The sequence below is a fragment of the Perissodus microlepis genome, chromosome 8 (genome assembly GCF_051167445.1).
Source record: "Perissodus microlepis isolate ML-2025 ecotype Zambia chromosome 8, ASM5116744v1, whole genome shotgun sequence".
NCBI classification, from domain to species: Eukaryota; Metazoa; Chordata; class Actinopteri; order Cichliformes; family Cichlidae; genus Perissodus; species Perissodus microlepis.
The window spans coordinates 4,747,514-4,767,578 of record NC_140468.1 but is presented as its reverse complement, the minus strand read 5'-3'; the positions used below and the strand labels follow the sequence as shown (position 1 = coordinate 4,767,578).

The following is a 20,065-nucleotide window of genomic DNA, read 5'->3' as shown; positions in this document are numbered from 1 at the left end:
TATCAGCAGAACCCACCTGTATTCCTGAGGTGGCAGCCCCGGTCTCATTGCTCTGGTGACTGGACTGGCTGGACTCTGGAGACACACAGTCCCTGTCTCCCAAGCTCCCCGTCACCCCGCTGGAGCTCCGTGAAGACGACCCTCCCATAACGCCATTCTGCTCCCCCTCAGGAGGCTCTTCGGCCCTCCGAGAACGAGGCTGCAGTGCTGCACCGTATCCCTCCCTCTCGTTACCTTGCTCTTCCTCATCACAGCCCTCATCCTCCTCTCCAGAGTCCAGCACCACAGGACCCAGAAGAAGGATCTCCCTCCTCCTCTGCTCAGCCCGCTTCTGCTGTGCTGTCGGGCTGAGAGGCCTGCGGCGCTGCCTGGATTGTTGATCAGGTGTTTGGACCCTTTTAGACCGTAATCCGGGCTCGGGGCTTGGCTTGGGGCTGTTTTCCACGCCATTCCCCCACTCCTGCCTGGAAGTCCAGCTGACCGGCGCCTCCTCAACACTTTGATTGATAAAGAGTCTGCGAGCGAGCTCTGTGCAGTCCCCTTTCTCGAAACAGCTTGGATCTCCTCTCCTGTCCAGGCCTGGGGACCAGGAGTCTCCGGTGTACTGTGGCGGCTGACGGCGATGCAGGGTGGGGGTATCTGGCGGTCGGAGCTCAGCTTGGAATAGCCTCGGGTCCCTAATGGGCGAGCTGAGCTCTGTGGGAGGATGAGAGGGACGAAGGACACGTGAAGGAAGGGCGGGGGAATTCTGAGTGGCTGATAAGATGGAGCTCTGCTGCATTGTGTCATGATTAGTGTGACAGTTTGTCTCTTGTGATCGTGAGTTTTCAGGCTGGTGTGAGTCTGTGTTGTCGGTTGCTGGCGTGTGTTGTTGGTCGTTTAAAGGGATGTTCATTCTGAGCGTTTGCTTAAACTGTTGTGCATTTGGAGCGGGTTCTCCAGAGTTTGAGCTGCTTGTGAGCTCTCCTAAAGGATTGTGCAACGAGGACCTCCTCGCCTCTGTGAGAACTGAAGATGCTTTGGTGGCCTCCTCAGCCAGCCGGCGAGCAACTTCAGGACTGTGAGCTGGAGAGGAAGATTTGCTGTTGCTTAACTGGTTCAAACCGTCGACTCCATTATTGCCAAGTTGGAGGATTGCGCCCTGCGGTGAAGTGCTCATATTGCAGGTCCTCTTAATGTGTCTGTTGACAGCTGGACTTCCAGTCAGAAGAGGGCTTTGGGGCTCAGGGGGCCCGGATCTCTCAAGCGAGGACTGCTTGGACTGCGAGGATAGCTGGTCTGAGGCTGGGCTCCAAGGCAGCCCACATGGAGCCAGATCTTTGGGGTTTACGTTGATGTTCTGACGCTGAACAGGAGATCCAGCCCAGGACTGACAGCGCGGTTGTTGGTAGTAGCATGAAGCTGAGGTGTGCTCAAGTGCGTGGGCCAGTTTAATCCTCAATAACGGGGATCCAAACTCCTCTACAGCCCTCTTGGTAGCTGCCCTGCCGATGGGGTCAAAGTGTGGCTTGCAAAGGCCGGGGGAGAACGTCTGCTGGTGACTTCCTGGACTCTGGAAAGTCAGCTTGGGACTGGAGCTGCACGATGAATCGGGACTCCCAAACCAAACTGGGTCGCTGAGGCGTTTTCGAAAGCTGGAAGACGTGGACCATTCCTCTTTGGCTCGTCTCTCGCACACAGAGTTGCGTGGACTCTCCACTTTCTTCACATTTGACTTCTCGACGTAACTGAAGGTGACCACACTCCGCTTCCCGTCGCTGACTTCCTCTTCATTAAGCCTCTTGCGAATAGGAGGGGTGTGAGGGACACTGACTTTTCCCGAAGAGGTCGCTGGTGAAGAGTGCAGGGGTGAGCTCCAACGCTTGCTGATCGTAGGTGAGCTGCTGGTTTGCTGGAGCTGAAAGCTAACGGTGTTTCGAGAGGGAGACTGGCCGTGCGTGCAGTCCTGAGCCAGGTGGCGAGCCGTGGAGGCTTTGCTGACGATCTGGCGTGTTGTCTGGCTCGTTAGCTGAGAGAGGAGCTCCGCGGGACTGTCCTGAACCGAATGCCCCTGAGCAATCCCTTCTTCACTCTCCCTCTTTCCTCCATTCTGCTCTGGGGCAGACCTCACTTCCACATACAAATGAAGGACTTTTCCAGACTGGGACATGACCTCCTCTCAGCACGTAATGAGGACACAGAAACAGAAATGGAGCAGAGAAAGAGGCAGACAGGGTGGAAAGAGGGCTCTTCTTTGCTCTTTTTCTCTGTTTTTGTCAGTTTGGATGTTGTTTTCCTGCTGGTGGTGGGTGTCAGTTTATTTTTAGACGGTCTTTCTTCTCCCTCCTGTGTGCACAGCAGAGACACACAGGCTGAACGGCCAGAGGACAAACATGCCCACGGGACGACTCCAGCAGCTCCCTATTCTTCATACCTGTGAATGAAAGAGAGGAGCTGTTGTTATCTTTATGCATCCTCAGACGACTCCCGATACACACTGGATGATTCAGTATTTACGATGCCCAAAGGGACCAAGCATCAGCTTACTCTCTGGAAACCCACTCACACATTTCGGAAGTCTTAATTTGTCAGCTGTGTTCGATGCTTTCTGTAACCGCCATCTAGACACAGTTCACTCCTAAACTGTGTCAGCTATTTCTGTCATTATTCATGTAAACACTGGAGCAAATATAATGAGTATCTTCCATGAGTGCCCTGTTTTCTCTACATATTCCCACGATATTGTGCCTCTCCTGTGTTAATGGTGGCCAGCTTTTTCCTCTCCTGCTTTCAGTGTGATTTCATCCATGTTTTACTTACTGCTTCTTTCTGAACATTTTTTTTATTCCCAATTATTTTAAAAACTATATGGTAAAACATTGAATGACCTAAAAGAGACTCTTGAAAGTCAGTGATGTTATGTGGTGCAATTACAGAGTTAGGTCCAGAAGTTTAAGACAACAAAATGAAACAAATTCAATCGTTTTTTTTTTTCGTGGAGTTTGAAAGAGTTAAGATGTGACTGAAGTACAGACTTTGAACTTTGATTCAAGGGTTTTAATAAAAACATTGTAGCTATACAAAGTACCCAATTTACAGAGGCTCTAAAGTAACTGGGGAAAATAAGTCTAGAACCAATGGAGAACACCAGCTGCTGCATATCTTCCTTTGAGACTAAAGCCACCTTCAGCTGCTGATTGTTTGTGGGTCTCTATACTTTCTTGGCCATCTTAGGTTGTTTATGCAGTTTGGTTTGGGTCATTATCCATTTGCACTGTGAAGCGCTGTCCTTCAGGATTCATCCTGCTGCTGTTTCTATCAGCAGTCACGTCATCAATAAACAGTAGTGACCTGCTTCCACTGGCAGCCATACATGCCCATGGCATATAACTGTCACAATCAATCAATATGAAGCAACAACTCTGAGTAAAATGAAAGAAATATGAAAAACTATAACAAATTAAATGTTTATTAATTAATAATTAACCATTAAGGAAAATGTGCCTGTAAACAGACAATTTGATCAGATTCAATTAATTGTAACATTTTACACTGTAGTTAAAATGTTACAAAACAAAACTACATGGAAAATGCATGTATGCATGTATGCATTTTGTTTCAGTTTAATGAGTCTGTCTGTGGCTCTCTTTGGTGAAGGCCTGTGATGTAATCAATTAAAAATGGGCAAACTGAGAACCATTAACTACCTGGATAAAATCTAAATACACACACAAAAATAACAAACTGATGTCCTGATGCCGAACAGTATAGACACAGCTGTAAAAACACTTTGACCTTGTAACGTTTCCCCCACTTTGTAACTTCAGAAATACTAAAAGCTTGGCAGTATTTTAGCTGTTGAAGTTATACAGTGAACAAAAAGGGGAGAAATGTACTCTGTGTACAACAAACTAGTGTTGCTGTGGTAATGGCACCTTAAAATAGTTTCCACTGTATGACGCAGAAGTGCACACAACTAAGTCTCACAGATAGTTTTAGTGAGTGCATCGGTTCATATAAAGTCAATACAAATAATATGTTTAAAGCGTGCACACTTGTTTCCTAAACACATGCTTCATGAACAAGAGAGTTGAAGAAGAGAGTGAAGGTGGGGTGGCGTGGGTGGTGGAAACCAGTGTCAGAGGTGATTTGTGACAGAAGGTTTCCAAGATGGCAGTGAGACCTGCTATGATGTAAGGTTTGGAGATGCTGACACTGACAAAAACACAGGAGGCCGAGCTGAAGATGTTAAGATTTTCATTGGGAGTGAGCAGATTGGGATTAGTAATGATGAGTACATCAGAGGGACAGCTCAGGTTGTTATTTGGAAACAAATGTACAGCAGCAAGGCTGAGACGCTTTGGGCATGTGCAAAGGAGAGACAGTGGATTCACTGGACAAAGGATGCTGGATATGGAGCTGCAAGGCAGGAGGAAAAGAAGAAGACCTCAGAGAAGATTCATGGTGTAGTGACGGAGGACATGCGGAGGGTTGGTGTGACAGAGGAGGATTATATATAGAGTATAGGGTGAGACGGACACAGATAATCTGCTGTGCTGTGAACAGGATCAGTCGAAGAAGAAATGCATGGTGTGTGTGTTAAAAACACAGAAATACTTAAAATTTAGCACAATGTGGGGATGCAGAAATATAAAATGTAAAGCTCAGTGAAAAGGAAGAAAGGAAAACTATAGCAAGGTGTGATAGTCAACCTGAAGACTGTATGTGACTCCATGAGCTGACACTCTTGCAATAACCCAAAGTTCCCTGATGGTTAAGTGGAAAGAAACGATGGAGTCTCCTCATGATCAGGTCCTCATCATCTCCCTTCTCCACTCACCCCCAACCATTCACGGCAGATGGCTGCGTCTCCCTCAGCCTGGTTCTGCAGGAGCTTTCTTCCTGTTAAGAGGGAGTTTTTTTCTTTCCGCTGTTGCCAAGATTGTTGAGGTTTCTATATATTATTGTGGGGTCTTTACCTTACAAGATAAAGCACCTTGAGGTGACTGATGTTTTGGTGTTACATAAATTAGTTGAACTTTATCTTCAGTGGACACTTTGATGATATTAACGCTGCAGGATTTATTTGCTAACTTTGTTCCCGTTACACTTTGTCGCTCTGCTTTTATTGTTACATCAAGCTTTCCACCTCAGTCAATTGTGTTTTTCTTTTCTTTTTCAAATATTTTCTTTTTTTATGCAATTGATTTTTATTGTAAATATGCATAAAACAATGCCATGGTTCCTGGGTTGTTTTGGAGGCAGAGCTTGTATGACTGTACGGTGCAGCTGCACTGCTAAAATCTCAGCCAAAGAAAAAGGCAAATAAATAAATCAAATTTTCAATTGGAGACAAATGATAGAAAAAAAAAATCAAAGGCCTCTGTTATTTCCAATATTTCCAATGACTTTCAAAAAAAGTAAATAATGCAGCTTTTTTATTTTGTCAGGGAGAAAATGAGCTCATCTTGTAGAGGAAGCAGGAAATTATCCCCCCATGTCCTCTCCCACTCTCTGAAAAGAGCCGGTGGCGGGGATCGATTTACATTCTGAATAAAACAATTAAAGGCTCTGGACTCACGGGGAAAATGAGAAAATGAGGCAGGTTCAAATGATTCATTGAAACTCTGATCGGATTAGCGTGATCAGATTTTATTCAGGAATCGCCGTGACACTGATGCAGCGATGATGAAGAGGACTTTCTCTGTGCAAAGATATTGAATTAAGTAATGTTTAGTTCCTGTCTGTTCACTGACAAGTCCACCATCAGATCCAGCTGGCTGCTCAGCCACAACATGCACATGAAGCTAAACTCTAAGCACAGAAATCTCTTTATTATTCTCTTTGTTATAGTCCTCGTTTTGTCTTTCGAGCTAAGTCTCCTGGCGGTTACTCATCTTGGCCAAGCTGACTTCTTTCCAGTCGTCTCCATTCTGTTTAATGTTGATGCAGAACGACTTTCCACGCCAGTGACGACACAGACAACAGAACTCTTGTTTTTTTTAAAAAAAAGAAGTCACTCAAATGAGGACGGTGAACTCCAGCCTGCTGCCAGCAGTGACAGATTGGAGCTGCCTTATGGTAGCAGTGGGAGAGAACGTGCACGCTCATAACTGAAGCCGACAGAACAAAGAGAACTTGTGAGTAAGTTGGCACGCCGAGCGACCAAACTTTCCCTCCCTTAACCCCAACTCATGTTTCTGCCCTCACTTCAAAGACATCAGTCTCACCGAGCTGACAAATTCTCCCTGTGACGTTTAATTATTTCTGCATGCAACATTTGTTTGGATGTTTGCAGCAGGTTTGAGCCCTTATGTGCAATATTTGATAAATCCTTTACTATTTGTTGCGGATGGCAGCATGAAGCTTCATCCACAATAAAACGTCTCTGTCTTCGTGCATTTCACTGCCTCTGCATTAGTCACATTATCTGTCATTTTCACACTTTGCAGCTAGTCTTCCCACAGCTACACTACTCACCGCCAACAACTGGCCTTTGTCCAGTTGTTGGTAGCTCCCCGGGGGCCTCTGTAAAAAGTTGTGAGGAAGACAAAGTGGCTCCTTAGCTCTAAATATGACAGAACTGGCTGAGACTAAGGTGGAGAGACCCTTATCCTTGAGGGCTAAAGCCTAGAGACTGGTCTGCAACCAGCTGGCAACCACCAGTCATGGGGGAAATTTGTTTTGGCCAATTGGTTGCAAGTGGTTGCCACAGGCTGATGGCAGTTGTTGGGAAAATAATTCCTAAAGTCTCAGTCACTCACACCTACAGATTGCTCAGTGAGCCCCTGGCAAAATGGCAAAAACCTCAGCCTGCCTGCTTTGGTCTCTAGCACTTAAACACGAAAAATTACAACCAATTGCAAACAAAGCAATCCCTATGACAGTTCACATAATGAGAGTCAGCAACCTGCAGGAACCACTGACAACCAGTTGGAAATTACACATTGCTTCCAAGAAACCAGTAGTTGTATCACATCAGTGTGGTGGACAACTCTCACACATGATAAACCTCATTAAACATTAGTTTGAGGCACAGACCCTCAGAGATCATCTGTACTTATGATTTGTCATCATGAAGAGGTTGAAGTTTGCCAGTCAGTATTGATTCAGAGAGAGCGCGGATGAGCATGAACTTAATTTGGACCTCTTTCATCCAGTTATTCGTCATCTGAATGAGGCGGGAGCTGATGGGAGCGAGCGAGATGAAGTCGGGCGATGAGAGAAAGACCACAAGAGATAGATAAATAGATAAAAGACAGAAGGAGGAGGGAGTCGTGTAAGTGAAGGAGAGAGCTCTGCTGGCAGCAAACCAGAGTGATGGGAGTGTAGAGTTACAGGAAGGCCAGAGTTAAAAGCAGTAACACAACTGCTGATGTAACACAACCCCACTTTTCTTCTGCCAGAAAACACAAAGACAAACACTGCTTGGCTACTTTCCCCCCACCAACTCCTGCTGGCATCTAGTCATACAGATAGCTAGTGGAGATTTACTTTAATAAAACCTTCCACAATCACAGTGACACAATCATATAGGAAAATTACAACTGAACCTAATTACAAACACCGCATCATTCATGAGTCCCAAAAAGCAGCTTTAACCTAAGCTTAACCAACCGTGTCTGGATGCCAGCATCAAAATCTTTAACAACTTGTAAGCTACACATGTGGGAAATCAAATGTTTCCCTGTGGTTCTGTTGTTTTGTAATTGGTAATTTCAAGTTGGAGTCTTAATTTCGGTGAAATGTGTCAAAAGTAGTGCATGAGCCATTGTTTTTATGATGCAACCATAAAAAACAACAATAAAAAAGATGTGTGAAAAAAATGTGACTTCCCAATTTTAAGGCTGAGATAAGAAGAAATAAATACTACACAGTAAACAGTGGTGGAGTTATTACAAATCGTCCTGTATCCAGACTGTAATGTTAAATCCTGGATGCAGCAGTGCTGTTCTCGAGTGCTCCGGTTCCTTTCAGCTGTCCAGCTTGCCAGTAATTCTGGACAATTTGGCATGAAGTCTGGTGGGAGCGCCACTGCTGTGCCAGAAGTTACAAGAGGAACAATCCATTTACCAGCTCCTGCCACACTCAGTCTTATTTGCTTTGCATGTTTCCTATCATTTCAACTTCTAGATTAGCATGTAAAAAAAACAAACAGATTTCATGCATCGATTGGTTAAACTTCTGATAAAAACTCATCTAGCTTGACAAGAAACCGTCCATCAACCACAAGCTAAAAATGGAAAAGCTGGCAGCATCACTGAGGGGGTAAGTTTCACTGGCCAACTGATTGCACCCAGAGAGTACGTGTGGATGCACTAAGTGGGGTTTTTGCTTCATAGCTAAGAGGTTTGTAGGACGAGTGCTTGGGGCAAAGTACTGTGTTGTTTATTTGCAGATTATTTGCATCAGAAACTATTCGATAAACTACATCATTTTTACTTTTAAGCTTTTACATCTAAAGGTTTCTGACCTCTTCAATAGTCACGCGAGATTTGTTCCACAATTTAGTTTTACTAATTACTTTTATAGCCAAACTTTTTTATCCAGTAGCTATTTCCACAATTCAAACTTAACCATTGCTTTGTCTGTTACTGGAATGCATTTAGGGTGGGAATCAATCAGCTGTGTCCCAGCAAAATCTCAAGTTTCTGCATTTAGTACTGGCTAAATTTAGATTGATATTAATCTAATTTTTTTTCTACCCACAATGTTAAAACATTTTAAGCCCAAATACAAGCTCAGGTGTGCATTTTGCAGGCGTGTCTGGACATGCAGCATGCACAGCAAGCATGCACTGACTGAGTCATCGTTACTGACAGTTTGGCTAAAAAGCAAAACAGAGAAATCTGATTTGGTTTTGGTCAATAGAGACATGTTTTACTTTTAGATTGTGTACTAGGAACACACTTTTTAAAATGATTTTTAATCTATTTACCACTACAATTATTTTGAAATGCAGAAGAATGCAAATGTGCAGCAAGCCTGTTTTAAATAATTTAGACCAATTTTTTCTATTTGCATGTATAGGGAATCACTTTTACACCTTAAAACATATTTGAGATTCAATATGTGGACTGAAATAAAACATTTTGACAAAAGTTTCTTATTGTTACATTTTTAGCATTAGCTGTAGTCATGTCAGTGACACACATTGCACTATGGTAAAGCAAAAAATATTAGACCAAGCGATGAGAGTTCTTGCCGGACGCCTGAGTGTGCGATCGGAGTGAGTCTGTCCAAACATGTCCCTGATGTTTGCCATTTTCTACTTTTTGGCTAAATATCTCAAGCTATTATTATTATGACTATCAAGCTATTTCCACTTATCCAAATGAAAAAGTCATTTTAGCTACACTCTGATTTTCAAAATTTAGCCTAGCATTATTCATCCCATTTTACGGTTTATCTTTAGTAGATATGTCACTTGGCTGATTCACTTTTAGCTAACTATATCAGTTTTAATATGGTAGTATCACCATTCATGTGAAGCAGATAGCTAGGTTTTAAAAAACTGAGGGTGTACGCTGTTCTATGAAACAGTGACTGGACACAGTGGACAGTTTGCAAACCTTGCAGGTTACAGGTGTGGCCGCCTTTCGCCCTAATTCTTTGTAAATATATACGGCTAAACAGCTGCTGCAGATTTGTCAGCTGTACAACAAGCAAATCTCCTGTTCCACCTCCCAAAGGCGCTCTACTGCATTGAGATCTGGTGACTGTGGAGAACATTAATTAGTTGATTAAATCTTTGTAATCAGTGTTGGGTGTAACAGTGTAACGTTGGGTGTAAAGTAATGCAATGCATGACTACTATTATGTAGTTACTTGTTCTTTAGAACAATGTCAGACAAACACGCCTTTTTCTTCCAGCACACCTGCGCCACAATCAGCTGATTTCAGTTTGTATGTCAGGAGGAGGAAAATGGTGGAGTGAGACAACTTTGGCTCTTTGTAAGCACCTGCCCAAGGAGCATGCTAACACTAAGCTAGCCAAGACCCCAGAGTGATGATAAAGCTGAGCGTGTGCTGACCCCAGCCCGGCAGCCAGAGCCTGAACTTCAGCAGCTGATAAAGGCAGTGATGAACAGTCAGGCTCGCAGCACCGCCTCCGTTTCTTCCTGTACATGTTTCCAAAGTACAATCACCACTTTAAAGTCTTAATAGACTGATTTTAATTTTTGCTTTGTGTTCATAATAAGGACTTTTGTTGATAAGTGGACGTGTAGCCTCACATTTATATTGTTAACTGGTAATTTTGAGACAATGTGTTTTGATTTACACAGCAATGTGAAAATAAAGTAAACAAATAACTTTATCCGACAAGCAACTTGATTACTTTTAAGAAAGGTAACAATAATGTGTAATAGATTACTTTTTTTTACTAACAACCTCAAAACTGTTTGTGACCTAGCATATTATCTTGCATGGTCAGTAACTATACTCAGCGGTGTTGTGATGCTGAATTTGTACCGATGGGCTCAACCACCACCAGCAGCCTGAACCTTTGAGACAAGGCAGGATGGCGCCGTGTTTTGATGCTGTTTTATGCCACTGTTAATGTGCCAGTGTGGTCTTCTGCTGCCGTCCATCTGCTTCAAGGCTAGATGTGTTGTACATTCATAGATGCTCTTTTGCATACCCTGACTGTAGCAAGCGTTTAGTGAGTTAGTCTTCCCTTCCTATCAGCTCAAATTCTCCTCTGACTGATACTGAGAAATACTCAGACCAGCCCAGCTGGCACTAATAGCCACGCTACGTTCAAAGTCACTTAAATCATCTTTATTCCCCATTCTGATGCTCAGTTTGAACGTCAGATCATATCAGTCACGTCTACTTGCTCAAACACACTGAGTTGCCGCTTTTTGTTAAAAAGCAGTTGTACGGAACAAAGTGGCCGAAGACAGCATATTACATTTAAAGTTTATGATGTCGATGCTTCAGCTGCACCTTTTCAGAAACAGCTGGTTAAGTTCATAAACAATATTTAAAGTTTAAAAGCTGTGCGTGTGATAAGGCCCCTGATTAAACCTGTGACTATATGTGCAGGATGAGCTGTTGGAAATGTGCTATAAAAAATAAACTTGACCTTGACCTTAAACCTTCATTAGTGGTTGCTGCTTGATTGGACTGTGCTTAAAAATACAAATAAATAAAAATATTAGCATACTTTGAATTGCATTTCACAGGTAGAGTAACAGGTAGGTCACAAAATAACTACCAGTAAATACTGAAAACAACAACAGCAGCAAAAAGAATGCAAAGAATTCAGCAAATCACAGACATACCTGTCCACCTCTACCAAAGTGTATTTTTGATGTCAACAGCTTTTATTCACTGTCATACTCTTTTTTTTTTCAATACTTGTTTGGCGAAGGCTGTTTATGTTCTTTGGTTTTAAAAATAGCGACAGACTCGATGGGGAGCCTGAAGGATGGCACACCTTTGATCAAACCTCAATAAACAGAAAGCCACAGCCGCTCAATAAAGATGACTCATCTTCTTGTTGTTCCCCTGGGTTATAATGCTGACACAAGGGACACACACACACGCACACACGGATAAACTCCTCTGGGTCCTTGGACCAGGCTTTCATGAGTCAAATCACACAGGTAATTAAACCCAAGCCAAAGAGTGCAGCTCTAATATTAGCTCCCTGCACATGATGGGGGAGCTGGTGCTAATATTAGCTCTCAGCTTGCTTGTTGCCGGCGCTGTGCACTAGCAGCTATGATTTCAGCAACATGACAGGTTGTGCACATTAAAAACCCGAGGGGAGATTAGGAGGTTTGTGTTAAGTTAATGGATGGTGAGGGATATTCAGAGGCATTCACACTGCAACGCGAAGCACCCTTATCATTCTCTCACTCATGGACTATTGATTTATCCGCATGTACTATTATGTTACATCATGTACTGTATCTGGCAGAACTGCCTACTCTTATAAATTCCCAAGAAATGGCTGAAAGCCCACCGTCACACCACAAACGTGTCGCTTAAACCCTGTGAACTCTGCTGAATCATAATTAACCAAGCAGCAACTGAAGAGGATGAACCAAAATGAAAGAAAGCTGTGCCAGAGCTTTCTTCGAAGCACGACTTTGTTGTTTGCACTCGATACAAGGCCGGATCGCTTCCTTTCCTTCTCACGGTGCCTTCAAAGGCATTTTCAGACAAAAGCTGATTGGTCCTGTGACTCATGCAGAGGCAGCAGCAGTGCGTATGAGGAGATGCAGAGAGGCTTATTGGCAAAGAAAAGAAGGGGGAGACATTCAATCAGCACCACGTTGGCCGTGACCTTGCTGCTGCTACAACTCCTCCACTCACTACCTTGACTCAGTGAATGAAGAACCATACTTAGACCAAAACACTAAACAAGTAATGAGACAACAAACTGTTCTTTCCTCGAATCGCAGGAAAGTACGATGTTGCGTTATGCAACAGTGACAGAAATGGAGTTCACCTGCTCATGTCTCATAGTGGCATATTTGCTGCAACCTCTCAGGTAAGAGAAATGAAGGAAAAATGCACAAGTGTAGAAAAACTGCAGTTGTTCTAGTGGCCACCTGAGTCAGTGCCCACAGACTCCCCCAGTGACTGTCAAAATGCCCAAGCTCACTGCAAAATAAACATTTTTATAGCCTGGTTTTGTTTTCTATGGATGTTTATTTCTATGAACCTGTTTAGCTTAAATTACCAACATGTCAGCTAGGCCTCATCTCTGCCAATTTCAGTAATTGAACTGGACTTTGCTAACGTGTTAGTGGCGCTTTGAAGCATTTTCAAAGAATTCTCTGACAAAAAAAATATTGCCGGTTTAATGAGTAAAAGTCTGATACTTTGATGAATCTGTTCTTTAGAATTAATGAGCACCAGCACAGTGTGTGGACTCAGCTTTCTAACTAAGCTTGCTAGAGTAAGCTGACAACACCCATCCATCTTCTTACATCGCAGTGGTGCTGGAGCCTAACCCATTTGTCATAGGGCAAGAGGATGGCTAACACAGAGAGAATCACCAATTAACCTAACGACCCTCAGCTTTTGGACTGTGGGAGGAAGCAGGAGTACTCAGAAAGAACCAGCAGACAGATCATGGATTCATGCAATCCATAGATTGCATGCATAGATTAGACAAGATCACTATTCCCTTAACAGTTACCGCATGCAACGTCATATGTTTGGTTAACACAACCACTGTGTGCTGTCACCAGTTTCTGAACTTTTTGATTATCTCACCTTGATTTACTCATTGGTATCAAAAGTAATGACGGTAAATGAAACTTTATGGGCTTGCAGAAGTGATTAAACATCACCTTGAAACAGAAAAAACACCTGCAAAGTTCACACTAATCCATGCAAATGTTTTAGAGCAATTTTACAAGACAACCTCCCAGAGACATTAGAGAGTAAATGGATCCATCTACCACATTCATGACTATTTATGACAAGATATTTTGCCTAGAGACTATCAGAGCCGTATTAGCATCTGCAAAGCCAGCGTGGTTTAAAAGTGCAGTAGTCATGTATTGATCCAAACAGCATTATGGGCATTAATAGAATTTCATGCCTGTGGGGATCGCAGACCCATCAGTTTGAATCTGCTCCTCAGTCAGTCACGTCTGTCGTGCCCATCTCTGAGCTCACTGTGGTTTTTATGAAATGTGTTTTCAGATGCATTTTCGAGCCACCAACTTCTTTGAAATCTCACAAAACAACTCCCACATCAAAGCTAATCCAAAGCCAATTTTGCCAGCGTTCAACCTTGCACGCTCTGCCCTGCTGAGGAGTCATTTTCCATCGAATGGGTAAATGTACCAGACTTTAGAGAGGGCAGCAGCTCGGTCAAAAGCATTTTTTCATATCAAAGAGATTTAAACCATTTTCCTAGATAAACCAAAACTACCCATGCCAACCAACGGACTTGGGAGGACTGCACATCCATAGTGAGGGGTTAAGATAAAACCAAACTTTGACTGCAAACATCCAGACAATAAAAAGGTCTCATGTCTACAGGAAGGAACAGTGGACAATGTGCACACATCTGGGGCAACATTACCATTTATTTGGAGTCGGGCTTTTCGCCATTATTTTAGGTCTCCACAGCAGATCCCTCTGCATGTTTGACTTTTGTCTTTGGCTGAAATCAAATCAGTGACCTTTCATTTACCAAGCAAACATGTTAACCACTAGGCTATGGAGACACACTGGGGTAGATGGATCTTGTTTCCAAAAGTAAACAGTTCAAACTGAATGAAACAGTGAGAGACTTTTAACTTTCAAGGAGGTGTGAAAGCGTACTGGGTAAGAGACGTTTGTCCCTGAACATGAGTTTTCATCTGTTCGATCTAAGTGTCCATAAAATAATAAAAAAAACACTCACTCAGAAGAACTCAGAAGTTTGAGACCTGTAGGGCACTCACTTTAAACTTATTTTGGGGTTAAAATATAATTTTTGCCTTTTTTTTTATAAAGCTCTGTTTTCATTCTGACATGAATATGGAGAAAAGTCCCTTTTTCATGACTATCTCGCTTTTCTCGCACTGGCAGTAAATGCAGCGTATTCTCACTTTGGTGCAATTCGACATCGCTGCATTCCTTTTAAGTTTGAAGTCAGATAATGGATGACTGCTATGTTCTAGTAGTAGTATTTCTCTTCTCAGCCCCAACCGGCTGCAACACCTGCAACACAACCCGCCTGTTTGGTTTTTTACATTAAAAATACCACTGCATTCATTCATAGAGCCCGGCCTGTTTAGTGAGTCACAAATGCACAACAGTTCTGCAGTTTTGCTCATGTTTACAAGTGCTGCTGCCATCTTGAATTATGAAGTCTGGGTTGGTGTGGAAAGTCTGACTTGAGGGGGCGTTCCCATTGAAATCTCCATCTGGGAACTGGGAAATTACAACTTCACACTTTACAGCTGCACGTGTAATGCAGCTCTTGCACTTGGGAGCTGCCAGACTAAAAAGCAGCTAATGCACTGGATATCCACCTCCCTCGGTGGAAAGAAAGTTGCAGAGATATGGTGCGTGTGTGAAAATGGCTAATAATGCTGATTTGAGCAGCAGAGAGAGGCGATACCTTTGGGTTTCTCCAATATTAATAATATTAATTTGCAACACTAAAAAATATTTATCCATTATGATGCAAGTTAAAGCAAAGCACAGCAGAGAAGGGCTCTCTAACAGTCTAAAAATGTCACTACTTCTTTAAATATTTAGGTCTTCTATCCATGTTCGACAACATTTAAATTTAACACCTTTGCATTAATTAACATTTAAATATAGACAACTTTTAAAAAACTGACAACAGTGTAATGATAAGTGCACTTGACCACATGCAAAATTTTACAGCTATAAAATGATTATATCGTGAATATATGATTTATAAGTAACTAATTACCCTGAACGGTCGCCATGCTTTAGAGTACAGCAGCTCAGTAATAATATACACGAGTCCAGGAGGGGCTGCGTGCATTGACATGCCCACACAAACTGATTATACAAAAATATGCAGTCCCTCTTCTCACACATGTAATGTCATTCATGGTTTCACACTTACCCTCTCATCCACCCACACAAACACTCACAATATAGTGTAGAGCGCCACTTTTTCCCGTGCATTAGTCATCTGTCTGCAAGTCTTACAGCATGACATGCACATCTGTATTATCGGCATCATTGTGCAGGGCTGTCAGCTGCCTCAGTAGTGGCTCTTTATCACCCAGCACTGTCAGCAGAAACCTGAGACACTCACAGCTACATTTGTACTACAGAGACTCACAAAATCTTGCCTCTCCTCTCCACTGTCCTCCTCCCCCCTCCATCTCAATCTCACACTCACCTCTCCTCCTCTCACAGCCATTTCATCCATACAGGATTTACACCTCCCACATGGTTTATCTCGTCTCATCCTTTCTCCTCTCTCCTCTTCACCTCCTTCCTTCCTTCTCTCCAGCTGAGCAGTTAGTGCAGACCTGTCCAACCAGCACAACCAGCTACATGCTCACACTCAGCCAATTAGCACACTCATAAAACCCACAGTCCTGCCCCTTTCCCGCCCCTCTGCCTGTCACACACATGCTGAGTCAGTGTGGAGTGTTTTTATGGAGCTTGGGAGGTGCTGCGAGGAGGAACGTGCAAGACGGCGGGGGCGTGAAGTGTTTAAAGGCACTGCTACAACCACCCCCACCTCCACGTAGGAAGCAGTTCAAAATAAAAGTGGCAGATGTAAGAGGTTGAAAAGATGCAAGGGCATGCGGTATCCTCTGCAGGGTAGTGACATCACGAGCAGGTGTGAACCTCTCCTCTGAAACAATATGGTGGTAAATGGAAAAGATCCACTGACGTCACAACATTAGACAAACATAAAACATTTTAAAGATAAATCAAAGTGATATTATTTACAAAAAGATGGAAATATCTCGTGTATAACACCTTTGATTTTGAGACTACAAGCTTTTTATATATTCTAATGAGAAAAGATACATTTTATACATATAAAGCAGCTTCTGTAGTACATTTTTCTGGACGTGTCTGTAGTGGTTAATGCATTTGCCTAAAATGTTAAAAATCCTCAGTTTGAGACCAGATTTCTAAAAATCCTTTGTTCAAAACAAACGTTGTCATCTTTTATTCACATAAAACTATTCTGCCGCTAACCTGTAATTATATAGTGGCGCCACAGACTGTATATAAAAGATGGACCTAGCTGCTGGAATGTCACTCACAGGTAAAGACATCCTGTTATGAAGTCTTCAGCTGAGATCTTCGTACTTTGGCATGATGGTTGTCTAAAAGCTTTTAAACCAATTAGCATATCTTGGATAATTCTCATTTGTGACTCTAATAAAGAATAGCAGAGAATGGAATAGAATAGAATTGAACTTTATTAAGCCCTTGGGGAGGTCCCCTTAGGGAAATGATGGTTCTAGCAGCACAATAACAGTTCCTTACCCTAAACACCTTAAATACAAATAAGAAAAAAAATACCAAGCAGGTGCAAATAATTAAGAATAGCATATTAAGACTAAAATTAATGTAATATTTTACTCAGTATGAGCTGAAACTAGTGACTTAGCCCATTAACATATGTAAACTGTTTACCGAGGTCACGTCTGAGGGACAAACGCAGGTTTAAGACACGTCGGTGTTGGATTCACGTTTCAGTATGTCCTTGTGCACAGTCTTTTTTTCTTATCCTTAGGTGAGACAGACAGGACTGCGCCTAAGTGCAGCTCTGCTCATAGGAGCAGACATCAGGAGCGACAACAGGGAGTTTTAATTCCCACTTCAGGCATCCTATATAAAAACCAGCAGGAGAGCACTGACTTATATTTAACCTCCTTTAAATACATCCACCAAATTTTAACCCACCTTTATGAAAGGAAAAGTATCAGGTGAACAGGTGAGGCTTCAGTTACACAGGCCTAGAGACTGTTCAGTGACTCGGTTGCTAGGAGTTGTTGGCTGACACCACATGGTGCTCCATCAAAATCCTCCCTGCAATTGCTTTGGTTGCTAGCATATTGCTGTCATCACCCATAGTTTGTATGGAAGATGCCAACCTCTCTGCAAACACTCACTTTACCCTCCAAGCTGTGGTGAAGCTCTAAAGTGCAGCATTGTCTACATCTTTGCAACCAATATGACACCAATGACTGCCAGCAACTTGCACAACCCCTCAATGAAATACACCTTTTCCTGGCAACTGTAACAATAAGTCTAATTAGACATCACCCTCACCCAGCTGAACAGAGAGCTAAAAAAAAGCTAAGTTGCTAAGGCTATAGCAGGGTTTAGAGCCAGCTACAAACCAGCAGCCTCGGTATGAGTAAAGGAGCAAAACAGTTATAAGGAAAACTATGAAGATCAGTGGAAGTTATAAATATACTGAAAAGTTATGTAAGTAACTGACTTTTGTTATATAAATCTGGTGCATCTGCCTTTGGTTATTAAGATAAAATATGTCAAGTAAAGGTGGGTGTATAAAAGCTAATTTTCAGTTAAGTATTTGTCTCTTCACTTGCTGGATCCTTTACTTTTAGTTGTTTAGTTTTGTTCTATTATGCCACCCAGCAGCATCCTTCATGTTTTACTTCAAATTTGAGAAAAGTTAGTCCTTGAGACAGGCCTAATTTTGTGGCACAAACGGTCACTTTTGCTTCTAGTTGCTAAAAGTTGCCAAATGTCATTAATTTTCCACATCTATGGTCCCTACATCTCTTCCTTTGTGCATACCCCGTTACTCCACATTCACTGGATAACAGTGGGTGATTAAAATATGAACACTGACTGATTTATCTTTCTTTCTGACTATTAAGGACAGATAAACATGCTTTATTCAGTATGATGTGTAAATAGCAATTGAGCCCATAAACCCATCAAGAAAAGAGTTACGCCCCCTGCTGGCTATTAAAAAGAATGCACTGTCCTCCAACTTTTATATACAGTCTATGAGGACAGTACAATTCATCTAATTTTCTCCACAGTTACTTCATAACAAGCTGAAAAATTCACATTTGTACTTAATATTTAGCTAATCTGGGTCGTGCTATCTAACAGCTTGTATATTTGGAACATACAGCAATACCAGCATTTTCTTTTATTTTGCAGCAGCTTTTAAATAATTCAGTGACCACAAAACAGATGCTGCTGGAGAAGACTTATTGGATGCTGACACTATATAACAGATGTTCAATAATTTATGTGACATGAAGGAAGTTGAATGACACGTGAGCTCTTAAATCAGTCCTCTCATGTGAGCTGAACACATCAGAGATATAAAAGCAGGTAAACGTACGCTCTCATTCCCCTGAAAAAGCATTTTTTCACTTTGTTTCCTCCCCACACAAACATGACTCTTTCTATACAAACATTTAAAGGCATTCCTTTAATAATATCAGACACCTAATCCACGAGCAAAATCTGCTTTTTAACAAGCAGATCGAGTTATTGTTGAATATTATATCACTGGGCCATAAAAAGCGTTCCCATCAGCACAAAGTGAGATGTCACAGAGAGCTTTCCATGTATAGCAGAAACCAGACTCGCCACCTCCACATGTAACAGGTACAAGAAAAAACACGTTTCCATCTGCAGAGACACATTTGATGATATCATGTTTGTGGGTCTTTAAGCCTTTTAAATCTTTACTTAGAAATTTGCTTATGATAGTTAATTAGTTATGTGTACAAAAACTATTCATTGTGATGTATTACTCTTTGTTTTCAGGGTTTATCTGAAATCTCAATCACTGACAACAGTGTAACAACATGCAAAGAATTACAAAATAAAACAGGAACTGGCCAAACAGATGTTCTTAAATTTACACACTGTATATAATAACATGTTGCACTGGGTGGACATTTATTGTGACAGTCACTTTATTTTCTTACAAAAATTTTAGATAAATTGATTAACTTTACAACAATAAGGAAATATAATACGAGAACACTTTTGGTGGGCTAAATTAACAATAAACGATCATACACAATCCCCGACGTCATTCAAGTCAGCTCTGGGTCATGAGAATCAATTTTATCCCGACTAACAGCGACAGCATTGATCCTGCCGGGTCGTCATCAGACAGTCAATACATCAAAGTCGTAACATACACTGTATGATATTTGATTTGTTTGCAGTTGTGTCTGACCTGTTTGTCTCTCTGTGATGTTTAATGCCAGTGCGACTGACCCACAACATTTCAGATTTACACTGTGGCATTCTCAACTAAGACTTTGTCCTTCTCCTGTCTTCTCAGATGGCCTCTGGACAGCTCGTAAGCACAAAAGACACTCAAATCAAAGTTTAACTCATCAAAGTGAGTTTAAAAGTTTCTAAGCTGAGATGGAGTGTGAAATATTATTAGAGTCTACATGTACACTGTTTAGAAAAATAAAAGGAACACTGCTGGATGTCTATACTGGACTGGGTATCAAGCCATAAAGGGCTGAATTGGGACATGCTCCTAATGAGACGACAGATCATGTTCTGGGGGAACGCAGGTCTGGACCAGGGCATCACTCAGTGGCATCAATTTCTTCATCCTGCAGGAACGTCCTGCATAGTCTCACCACATGAGACG

General features: G+C 42.2%; 1 protein-coding gene across 2 annotated transcripts in view; it reads right to left on the bottom strand.

Annotated features, from left to right (window-relative positions):
* LOC146381189 (uncharacterized) overlaps positions 1-20,065 on the bottom strand; it is a 96,986-nt gene that overhangs the window by 67,601 nt on the left and 9,320 nt on the right. Inside the window, exons 1-2 of one of the 2 annotated variants that reach the window (XM_084937107.1) lie at positions 15,824-15,966; positions 17-2,413 (exon numbers count right to left, since the gene is read on the bottom strand). In XM_084937107.1, the coding sequence (XP_084793233.1) occupies positions 17-2,149 (2,133 nt within the window). In that variant the 5' untranslated portion in view covers positions 2,150-2,413; positions 15,824-15,966. Of the gene's footprint in view, positions 1-16; positions 2,414-15,823; positions 15,967-20,065 lie in introns of those variants that run through there. The other variant, XM_084937106.1, reaches the window with a different exon arrangement.